Source organism: Gymnoscopelus braueri, assembly GCF_963280865.1.
Source record: "Gymnoscopelus braueri genome assembly, chromosome: 23".
NCBI classification, from domain to species: domain Eukaryota; kingdom Metazoa; phylum Chordata; class Actinopteri; order Myctophiformes; family Myctophidae; genus Gymnoscopelus; species Gymnoscopelus braueri.
In genome coordinates this window covers 36,056,155-36,068,656 of record NC_137625.1, presented here as the reverse complement: position 1 = coordinate 36,068,656, position 12,502 = coordinate 36,056,155, and the positions used below count along the sequence as shown (strand labels likewise).

Below are 12,502 nucleotides of genomic sequence, written 5' to 3'. Positions count from 1 at the left end.
TGAAATTACATGCTGTTTTATATTATCCATCATAATGCATCCAAATATTTAAGGATAGGAGGGGCTCATACTGTAGTTTTTAACCATTTGAGCCCTGTGTACATCATGATGTGAAAATAGGCAGTCAACAAGCTCACAATGTATCGCAGGATACAAATGAACATTTGGGGAACATTTGCCAAAAATAGCAGATATACAAGCTTGCAACATTTTTGGCAAATGTTCCCCAAATGTTCTTTCAATTTTGACAAATGTTCTTTCAATTTTGACAAATTATTTTCTTTCACAGAATGCTGGTCTAATATGATGTGCCCTGATTAGGGACTCGAGGGTTTATGTGGCTCATATACTGTATGTAGAGTGATTAATCTAGATTAGACCAGATTATATCATAAAGCTGGATATTGAATTGACATTGCTGATTTGATGGAGAAAAGAGTTGAATCGACCTCCACCCTGAGACCGAGAGATAGAAAGAGAAGGGCGAGAGACTCAGAGATAGTGTGGCAGGCAACACCACGAGAGAGAGAGAGAGAGAGAGAGAGAGAGATAAAGAGGGAGAGGGAGTTTGGCAGTGCGGAGTCGTATGCAAAAAGATCCATCGCAATATTGAGTACAATATACAGTACCAATGGACATCACACCTGGGTCATCACGATGGCTGACCTCAGTTACTGCAATGGGATGTAGAAAAAAGCCATTCCCTGATGAAAGCATTTTTTTTTTCACTCAATAAAAGCCATTTGAACTCATTTTGGAAATCCATTTTCTAAACCTTAAGGAGCTACAGTAAGTAAGATTTCAGTCATCTGTTTTATCTCCAACGTACGGTACCAGTCGTTCCCAGCCCTGTTCTCGTCTCACGTGGAGAAAAGCCTGATAAAAACCTACAGCAGAAAGTATCTACAGTATATAGGCAGGACTTACGTTGCATATACTTCCCCTGAAAGTTGTCTTATTTGAACAATGAACTATTCTGCCAAGCATCAACCTAACAAGACAACTGCTGATAGGATTTCGCAAAATGAAGGCAAAGAAGGTTATTTGCCCCTTATAGCAACATACGATCCTGGCATTTCTAAAGTATTAGTATATAAGTACATCATCCGATTATTCTATCGATTCCTTTTTCGATTAATCAAATCATTGAGAAGATTTTTTTATATATATCAACCAATCAATCAACCACTATTATTACAGTTATTTAATACTTTGTCGCACAATGGTGTCGTGCCGAGATTGTGAAAATAGCAGATCTACAAGCTCACAACATATAGCTTATAGATCGTCTATTTTCAACATTTTCGCCTATAATGACATGCCCAAAATAGGGATCGATTATGAATTCAGTGGATTTCAGAGTGGTGCTCGGTATAGGTTGTTGTGACCCAGGTCTGATGAGCAGAGTGAGGGAAACAGATTTACAGTACAATACAGTCAAGTTACACTGTAAAAATAAATAAAAATCAAATAACAAACACAGTCCATTGGTTCAACTCATATCATCTCAAGTGATTAGACGTCGGGATAGGTTTATGTGCAAAGCACACGTCTTCCATAGACAACTACTAAGAGTCCAGTCAGCTTTTAAAGTTAAGGCATAGTATGTATAAGCTGCCTTGTGTTTACATAACAAAACAATATATATAGTTTTAAAGGGAAATGATGGGTACATTTCTGTCTTTATTGTTTTGTTATGTAAACACAGGGCAAAGTTACACACTATGTCTTTAAAATGAAAGTTACATACAGTATGTATTCACTGAAAATGACGTCTTCTGTCATGTGTCTATAACTTTGGTAGTGGTCATTGGATCTGCCAAAAATAAAGACATTTAAAAGGTGTGATGGAGGCAATCACTACAAGACAGTAGTTAAGACGGCAGTGGTGGAAAGTAAACTAAGTACATTTACTCAAGTACGGTACTTGAGTTCAACTTTGAGGTACTTTGACTTTACTGGAGTATTTCACTACCATAGTCACTCCTTAAAGGACCACTTCACCCAATTAAAGTTTTAATATCTTCATATTGGTTGGTCCTCACTGCTATAATGCTCATTATAATATGGTACTATTTTTGACTACTCTGTGTGTCTCTGCTGTGGACAGTTCAGAAACCCGCCTCATTTCATGTATTTCACGGTCCGTATAGACTCAGACTTCAACTCGGCTTCATGGTCCCACTTCCCAGGTTGAATTTCTGCACTTCCCACGTGTTCATTTAATGTGACATAACTGATCCTTTTTCTTGTCATATTTCATTTATTGTGAGTATATGTCCGTGTAGTGTCTGCTGTACTGCTAACCACATTCCCCATTTGGGACAACAGAAGTCAAAACAGGTTGCACCTCAAAACTGTGGGTTACGCTTGGTTTATACGTAGCTAAGCGTTGTGTCGCACACAGAAAATAGCTGATCTAAATAGCTCACAGGTCGGCTGTTTTACGTACGCGACACTGGCACGCCAAACCAAGTACAAACCAGGCCTTAAACTCCACATGACATTAACTTGTGATTGCAAATATATGATGTGCTTCTAAGATACTGATCCTGGAGTGTAGTGTTCAGTATAGTATATACAATGCAGCTCAGTTACTTTCGATGGTAAGTTGAACCAATGGATGTGTTGGTTTACAGTGCAATCTTCATCAGAGCACCAGAGAAAGTATACAGTATGCAGTGTGTGTGTGTGTGTGTGTGTGTGTGTGTGTGTGTGTGTGTGTGTGTGTGTGTGTGTGTGTGTGTGTGTGTGTGTGTGTGTGTGTGTGTGTGTGTGTGTGTGTGTGTGTGTGTGTATATACAGCCCAAAGTGTAAGGCGTGACACAATCTGACAGAGTAGACTAGTGCAGACATATTTTGCAGAGTTCATTAAATAAAGTCCATTCTCTCATTCTGTATTCTGTGGCGTTCCGTTCCATTCAGCACCGATTCACTCTAATTAGTTCCATTCTAGAAAGGTTCAGTACTAGATTCTATTCCGTTTTCATTTGATTAGAATATTCCAAGTTGTTTGCGATTAATATTTCATTACACATAAATGCGTTCCATTCAGTTCCGGTCGGCAGTGTTCCGTTCCATCCCGTTCCCCGTTCTTTTTTCCATTCTAATCCGTTTAAGACCGTGTGAGTTGTGCTGAGACCAGCCCAGTTAAGTTCCATAATGAGTTAACACAGTTTTTTAGGCATTTTGTTGCTGTGAACATGTGTAATCCCCCCAAAAAACAAAACAACGCAAGACGATTGAGTGTTTCCATATCTCATCTCGTTGGCAGAGACTCTCTGCTTTAGCTTATTGTACAAAGGCTTAGTCCCAGAGCCATAGAGGGTATGTGTACTGTAAGTGTGTGTGTGTGTGTGTGTGTGTGTGTGTGTGCGTGTGTGTGTGTGTGTGTGTGTGTGTGTGTGTGTGTGTGTGTGTGTGTGTGTGTGTGTGTGTGTGTGTGTGTGTGTGTGTATGTGTGTGTGTGTGTGTGTGTGTGTGTGTGTGTGTGTGCGCGCGCACACGTGCGTGCACACCTTAAAACAGACTTTACATGTAGTGTATAACATGTGAAACCCGTAAACTGAATGGTGTATATCCATTATGTAGCAGTAGTGGCTCAGACCCTCTGCCTGATGACCTAAAGCCTAATAACTCCCCCAGTGCAGTGTTCCCCATACGTGGGCTTATTTGTGGCACCCCACCTCAATATCAGACAGTTGTCCCACCACAAATAGATTTCCCAAACCTATACTACCATCAGGCCTTCTTGTGTTGCATGTACAGTGCACATAATCTTTTTAATCTTTCTTTATTTTTCTAAGGGACCTCAATCTACACTGTGGTTAATTTAACTCCGAGGGTACACCATTTGTGCTCTCTCTGAGTTACAGACCCGCAAGGGAACCCTGGTTTTGAGAGCCTAGTATAACAGACCATGATTCGAACCTTAAGACTGCTACGTAGGTCAATCAAAGGGGAATGCAAAGGGAGTACGTTGTAAGTAATCCAGTACGAGGTCTTAGGTTGGTTTTTATTTAGGCTTTAGAACGTGTCCAACAGGGACGATCCACAAACAGTTGGAGCCAACCGACATCTCGTTACTGGGAGTTTTCTTTTTTCTTCTGTGATTTTGGTCCTTTAGTTAAAAGCACCCCAGGCTATTAAAACGTATAAGCTTAGCCTGGTAAAATGAGAGGCTGTAAACTAATGTTATATACTTTGAAGGAACAGTATTAAGATCAGGCTTGGGACTTAAGGATTTTGGGCACTAGCTGAATGAGATTTGGGCTAATGTTTTCATCCACTCATCCTAGAAAAAATTACCAGACTACGAAACAAACTAGGCTTGCAGTTACCTAGTACAAGTCTGGCATCCCTTACTGAGGAGTGGAATTTAAGGATGTGGGTCACATTATTTGGCCGTCATTTGAATTTACCCCTCGATTTTATATTCTCACTATTCAGAATACGAAGTGTGAAAGTGTAAAGTGTGAAAAGTACTAACCATGGGCTAGTAGACAGCTCAGTGGTGAGAGGGAATGTGCGCTGACTGTGCTCCACTAGCAGTTGGAACCAATGGGAGATTAACTGCTTACTTCAAATTTGTCTCCGTGCAAAACTGTAGTCTCCGTTTTCAGGAGGTGGCATACCTGCTGGCTGTTCCAGTTCATTTTCCCATAGCTTCGCTCGATTGGCTCGACAACCGGTTTGAACCGGAAACAGATACAACAACTTCACTGCGTGTTTCCAGTATCTGCTGCTGACCCAATTAGACAAAGCTATGGGAAAACGAACTGGAACAGGAAACAGGTATAATGTATGGCACCTTCTGGAAAAGGGAACTACAGTTATGCACAAAGCCTGTTGTTTCCAGTGTGTGTGAAAAATCTAGTTTTAGGTAGTCCAGCTTAGAAAAAACACCAACAACTGTGTATGAGCGAGCAGCAGGGTTATAGAAAATCTCCACACCTGGCAGGGAACGTCGTCAATCCGCCAGTGAGAGAGGACGCAGCAGCTGAGTACCCGGTTTCATTTTCTAGCCGGGTTGATGCCAAACCTCCGCAAGTCCAAGCTGGGGAAATAATTAGCCCGGGGGCCTAAAGCTTCCACCCCAGTGACATAGTAGTGGATGGAGGAGGACAACCTCATAGCCTTTAGACCAGTGATTCTCAACCGTTTGAATTTCAAGGACCCCCCCCCCCCCCGCCCCAGTTCGATATGCATTAGTCCACCGACTAATATCTCTGGGCCCCCCCCACCCCTGATCTTACACTGCAAAATGCTCAGTGGTCCAAACGGACCCGTCCCGTTTGCTCACTCTCAGAGTTTAAGGCCAATACATGCTCCTTTCGACGTCATGAACGACACACCGTTTTGGAAGGGCCTTCCAAACTAGTTCGGACAGTCTAGGGGTGCCGGAGTTCTGGGAAAAAAAAGGGTTCTGAGATCGCCCATCAGAACTTCCGAATGACGTCAATTCGTAGTCACATCACCTCCCCCTTCCGAAAATCTCGGAACGAGCTTGTATTGGCCTTTACAGACCCCGTAAGGGTCCATTTGGACCACCTGGCGGTCCCTGGAAACCAGTGATTTAGACCACCTCCTATAGCATTTATACCCCAGCGAGGCGGAGGAGGAGTAGGACGAGGAGGTACGGACCCCCCCAATCCCTCCTCAGCAGTTCGACCCGGCCGGCGGGGTGTAGTTGCTCAGCTCCCGGCGGATGGTGCTGAAGGGCGACAGCTCCAGCTCCGTGGTGCACTCGTGCTCGTTGTCGTCGCTGGCGGCGGCCGAGGAGGGCGCGCGGTCGCAGCAACACGGGCAGCAGCAGCAGCAGCACTCCAGGAAGGCGCGGCCCAGCGGCCGGCACAGCAGCAGCAGGAGCGCCGGCGTGACGGCGGCGCGGCAGAAGAGCAGCAGCTGCGACAGCAGGTGCAGCACGGCCATGGTGCGCTCAGGCACGCCGGCCGCCATGTACGCCGACACGATGTTGCACACGTTCTCCGGCACCACGCAGGCGCCGTAGACGATGGCCAGCGCCACCACGGTGCAGTTCATCTGGACGGGCACACAGACAGACAGACAGACCTTTATTGATATGGCGAGGGGGATTCAGTCGGCAGAGTCAGCACAGCAGTTTGAGTACAGATACAGAGATAACATTTTTTTTCAAGGACAGCTAAATATTTTAATATTTGTATTAACATATTGCCTGCCAAGGACGTATAATTACGTCCTTGTATTGTGAATTTGTACTTCCATGTACTGATGTTCTCATGTCTTACTAAATAAAGTACATCAATCAATCAATCACTTCCGTCCACTCCTATGTTGTGATTTGTAGAAAAACACATCGAATTTCTCATTCTTTTTGTGAAAACGAGCCTTATTCAACGGGCAATAGCAACAAAATGGCTGATCGTGGTAAAAATGATTTTGTGCCGGTGGATAGAGGAGACCCTCCCCCACCCCCCAGACACCCTTTGTTTACATCTGTGTACACATCGCGGCTCCCGCGGCTCTCCAAAGATCGTTAATATAAGGTAAAAAGCGATTAAATCAATTATTAGTTTGATTAACCGTTGCACCCCTAGTGCAATCCCCAGCGCCAATCACCTGGCTCTCCAGGCGGATCTGCTTCTTGTTGCCGCGCGCGCTCGACTGCTCGGCGCGGCGGATCTTGCGGGCGGTGACCAGCGAGCAGCCGATGGTGAAGAGCGTGGGCAGGCAGAAGTAGCAGCCGAAGCACCACCAGAGGCGGGCGCCCTGGTACGTCAGGCCCAGCACATACAGCGTGTCCGGCAGGCTGGTGGAGATGCGGATGACGCAGCGCTCCACGGGGGGCTCGTCGGGCAGGTCCGTGTCCTCCTCCACCACCAGCTGACGGATGAGGAGCTCGGGCAGCGAGAGGAGGAGCGCGCCGATCCAGATGACGGCCAGCTTGGCCGTGGTGGAGGTGCAGTTCTCGATCATCTCGTAGTACATCTGCACGTTGGTGGCGGCGCGGAAGCGGTCGATGCACAGCGCGCACAGTGTGAAGGTGGTCACGCCCAGAGATGCCACCTGGAGGGGAGGAGGGGGGGGGGGGAGAGAGAGAGAGAGAGAGAGGGAGAGAGAGAGAGAGAGAGAGAGGGAGAGAGAGAGATTAAAAGTCATTTTACTAACATTAAATCTAAGAGCAAATTAAAGAAAGATTTATAGCACTTTACACAGGCTGAAAGACACAAAATAGCCACCAAGAGCAGAACATGTAGACAGAGAGAGAGAGAGAGACAGAGAGAGAGAGAGAGAGAGAGAGAGAGAGAGAGAGAGAGAGAGAGAGAGAGAGAGAGAGAGAGAGACAGAGAGAGAGAGAGAGAGAGAGAGAGAGAGAGAGAGAGAGAGAGAGAGAGAGACGAAGAGAAGCTATAGTAGCATATATTAATAGTGTGTTAAGCTCTTATATTCCGTGGCACGGGCGGCACAATCTCTAATGCCTGTTGAATAATCATAATAATCCCTCTTGAATTTACATTGAGAGCAACTGAGAGACTGACAATGAGAGGGAGGTAGAAGTAGAGAGAGAGGGGGGGAGGAGGAGAGAGTATATTTTATAATGGCATAATGATTATATATTCAGTTTCACATGAAGACATACTGTAGCACTTGTACACAATATAACTGAATTGGCTGGACATACTCTTCTTAAAAGTCTTAAAGGGATAGTTCACCCAAAAAGTTACTTTTTTTTCGATCGATTAGTCACCCCATGGAGACTTAAATTCATACATTTTTTGTCTCATTCCTAAGCCAATAATTTGATGACCAGCGGACCGGTAGGCAGCCGTTCCGGTAGGAGACACAAAGGAGACTCTTTGTGTCTCCTAGCGGAACTGCTGTCGGTCAAATTATTGGCTTGGGAATGCGACAAAAAATGAATGAATTTAAGTCTCCATGGGGTGACTAATCGATAGGAAAAAAAGTCATTTTGGGGGTGAACTATCCCTTTAAGTTTATATTCAAGTCACACTGTTTCTGCAGGAGGTAAAACCCCCATTCTAGACTGCAGGCTGCCAAGAGGGCGGAACATAGACTACAGCTTACGTACGTCACTGATCACATGACCCACCAAATTGATTCTCCGGTTCTAGGCTACACAGAGGGGAGGGTGGGACGTTTTTCTTATTTCCACACAACAGCTCTAAGGTGCATAAAGGACGTAGTTTAATGTTGAATATGAGTGGTATTCCCCTTCAAGTAACAAAACAATTCTGGGTACTTCTTCCACCACTGACTGTATTAACCCATTAAGACCTGAGGCCGATTCTACAAATGTCTTCTAAATCCTAACAGTTTTCTGAAACACTTATGTTGTTATAATATCAGTGGTTCGCAAACCTTTTTCATGTCAAGGCGCCCCCAAAATTATATGTATTTTGGCCACGGACCCCCATCTCACAATATTTAGTTCCAGGGACCCCCCAGAAGTAAAGATTTGAGTTACAAATGTTCGCTTAAAAAATATATTTTTGTGATTTTTAAAAAATAGCAGATCTACAAGCTCATAGTGCCGTGCTATGAGTATATCTGCTATTCTTTTTTATAGCCAAAGTATAAAATAATGGTTAAAGTGGTTCAAATCTAAAATGACAGATGCTGTCCCGGTCTTAATGGGTTAAACTGTACATTGCAGGCTGAAAAGCCCCTTCGTAATGCTTCTAGAATTGAAGAGGGAATGTGAAACAGATGGCACCCAAAATGGAGACAGAGGGATGGAGGGAGGATGAGGCAGGGGGGGGGGGTCTTATTTTCTCACACCCAGAGATGGGACCACCTGGAGTGGGAGAGAATGGCAGTTATGTAATCACGTTATTTACAGCTGCCCCGACACAATATCACCACCAACTCAAACTACACTGTCAAATCCTGTGTTCATTTAACTCTCAGAGTGTACAAAATACGCAAACATTTGACAGAAATAGCGGATATTTCCGGCTACGAGATTTGGTGTAAAGGGAAACAAAGGAGCGGGTTCAAGGATCAAATCAAATCAAATCAAACTTTATTTATATAGCACATTTACAACAGCCAAAGCCGACCAAAGTGCTGAACATGGTTAAAACAAGGTAAGTCAGACACACAGAAGCATCTACAAAAAGAAAATATATATATATACTGTATATATATACACAGGGCAAAAACAAAAGAAAAAACAAAAAGAAACAAAACAATGCAGCATTAGGACAGAACAGGATAGCTAAATACGACTAAAAGCAAGAGAGAATAAGTGAGTTTTTAGTAAAGTTTTAAAAGCCCCAATCGACTGGGCAGATCTAATGTTGAGGGGCAGCAGATTCCAGAGCCTGGGGCCAGCAGCAGCAAAAGCACGGTCACCCCTACTCCTCAAATTAGTCGTAGGAGCGACCAACAGTAGCTTGTCCGCAGACCTCAAGGCCCTGGTTGGGATATAAGGCTCAATTATGTCAGAGAGATAGGAGGGTGACAGGCCATGAATGGTTTTAAAAACAAATAAAAGAACCTTAAAATCAATTCTAAAATGAACAGGGAGCCAATGAAGAGTGGCGAGGACTGGGGTTATATGGTCCCGTTTTTTAGTGCCGGTGAGGAGGCGGGCGGCTGCATTCTGGACCAGCTGTAGACGCCTAAGTGAAGCTTGATCAATGCCAGTGTACAGTGAGTTACAGTAATCTAACCTAGAGGAGATAAATGCATGTATAACCATTTCCAGCTGTTTTTTTGGGAGATAGGTTTTGACTTTAGCTATAAGTCTAAGCTGGAAGAAACTTGTCTTGACAACAGAGCTGATGTGTTTGTCGAGTTTAAAATTATTATCAAAAATAAAACCAAGATTTTTGGCAGAGGAATGGATGTTTGAATTTAAAGTGCCCAGGGAGTTGGAGGGTGGGACAGGATGGTGTCCAAAAATTAAAATTTCGGTTTTATTTTCGTTGAGGGTGAGAAAATTGGCGTCCATCCAGGCCTTGACATCGAGGAAACAGGTGAGAAATGGCTGGAATGGATCATTGGAGTTGATTTTTAACGGAAAATAAATTTGTACATCATCTGCATAGCAGTGAAAGGGCATATTGTGTTTTGCAAAAATTGAACCAAGAGGTAATATATAAAGGAGAAATAAAATCGGACCTAGTATGGAGCCTTGAGGCACTCCACATGAGAGGGGAGTTGCAGGTGACGCAAATTCGCCTATGTGCACGGAGAAGGTTCTATCTGAGAGGTAGGACTGGAACCAAGTGAGTACAGTGCCGGAGATGCCAACAAGGTGTTCAAGGCGTGATATTAAAATATTGTGGTCAACCGTGTCAAAGGCCGCCGAAAGGTCGAGGAGCACCAGTGCAGCAGGGGAACCGTTATCAGCTGTTAAAATTAAATCATTAAAAACTCTAAGAAGGGCTGTCTCTGTGCTGTGGCCAGGTTTGAAGCCAGACTGGAACTTTTCGTGGAGACCATGGGATAATAAAAATGATAGGTCCCTGGGGGATCTGGGTCAATGACGTATGTAGGGATTCAGTTGTTATAACAGTGACTGACTACACACACACACACACACACACACACACACACACACACACACACACACACACACACACACACACACACACACACACACACACACACACACACACACACACACACTCACTCACACAAAAAAAGTCAGTTTCAACTGTTATCTTAGCTAGATAGATTTAGTTTACTAGAAATGAGTCAAGAAAGTACTTTCTGTGTATTTGTCCATGAAACATTGAGGTCGCAAAACGACGTGTTTTTTTTCTTTTCAGATCATCAGGCCTAATGACGTGAAAAGCACGTGTTTGACGTCATCACAGAACACTTTTTTTTTGTTTTACCAGGTTGCAAAACCTGGTCTACATCTACACTCGCTAGTCCTGACTTTTGCGTCACTTTTACTCATTGGCTGGTCCGTCTAAAGACAACCCGCAATACTGTGTTCGGCCACTGTATGTATCTCTATGAATCATCTATCCTCATTTGGCCTTTCAATGTTGCCATGTTTAGTGGGAGAAATAAGCAACCAGGTCTAGGAAAATAAGCCCAAAAGAAGCAACTATAGGCCACATGAGCACTTTCAACCGCCGCAACCTGGTATAATATGACTGTGTCATATCTTGTTTTTCTTTTGCCACACTATTATTGATCTCCCATCAGAACAGCCTGAACATCGGCAAAGTTTCCCATTAAATGTGGTGTAAGTCATATTTTTGGTTACAATAAGAGTTAAATTGCTCTAGATTCTGATAGTAATCATTGCTGCAGTTGATCAATAAAAGGGGTCTCTGGATCTCTCCAGCTCTTTAGTAATCAGAAAATACATTTTCAGGTCGGCATAACCAATTTCATCCAATCAGGAGAGAAAAACTCATACAGGATGCAGGATAAACAAGTGAAATTGGAAGTGATGAAACATAGAAATGAGCAGACACAATTGGAATTGGAACAATATAAGATTGAAAATAACTAAATGGGTTCTCTTTCGTGGCTGGATGGAATTGGTCACCCCCCTGGATGTATGCATGTATTTTCTGTTTTCTAAAGAGCGGGAGAGGTGGTGAGACCACTGTTACTGAACAACCACTATATAGCAGTGTTTAAAATCACAATATAGAGCTTTAACTGTTTAACCCTTTAAGACCGGGAACGCATCTGTTTAACCATTATTTCATACTATACTATTCAAAAATAGCAGATCTACAAGCTCACAGTGCCGCGCTAAAATACATATAATTTTGGGGGGTCCTTGACATGAAAAAGGTTTAAGAACCACTGATATTATAGCAACATAAGTTTAAAAAAGGATTTAGGATTTAGAAGACATTTGTAGAATCCCCAGAAGCAAAGATTTGAGTTACGAATGATTGCTTTTTTAAAGATAAAAAAGAAATAGCAGATCTACAAGCTCATAGCGCGGCACTCTGTGTCGCACTATGAGCATATCTGCTATTTTTGAATAGCCCAACGAAATCTAAAAATGACACAGAGATGCGTTCCCGGTCTTAAAGAGTTGACAAAAAAGTTTGTTTTGACCAAAACACATCACTTATACAGCACCATTAACATAACATAGCACTTGTCTTAACTGCATGCGTAGCAAGCGAGCATAAAACACTCTCAAAATCCATTTTTACATTCTCACAGTCGCACACTGAGGTTTTAACCGAGTAAAATCCTTAGAAAACACATTATTATTCCTGGCTCTCGTTTGTTTTAGTTTTTGTAAGGCAATTATTGTCTCAAAAGCATTTACAACTGAGGAGGAGGTGAGTCAACTCAAGAACATCTGCTACTGCTAGGTTACAACTCATTTGGCTGAAAAGATCTGGAAAGTGTCGCTCCGCAGCTGCTGTGTTAGAGTGTGTGTGTGTGTGTGTGTGTGTGTGTGTGTGTGTGTGTGTGTGTGTGTGTGTGTGTGTGTGTGTGTGTGTGTGTGTGTGTGTGTGTGTGTAGCAGTATATTAGATACCAGTCTTAGCCATCACTTCCCC

At 43.4% G+C, this 12,502-nt stretch overlaps 1 protein-coding gene across 1 annotated transcript in view; it reads right to left on the bottom strand.

Annotated features, from left to right (window-relative positions):
* Positions 1-5,658: 5,658 nt before the first annotated feature.
* Positions 5,659-12,502, bottom strand: part of gpr37b (G protein-coupled receptor 37b) — a gene marked incomplete at its 3' end in the record, with an annotated part of 39,080 nt that continues 32,236 nt past the window's right edge. The window contains 2 exon segments of the mRNA XM_080421486.1: positions 5,659-6,042; positions 6,601-7,047. Of these exon segments, the coding sequence (XP_080277612.1) occupies positions 5,659-6,042; positions 6,601-7,047 (831 nt within the window).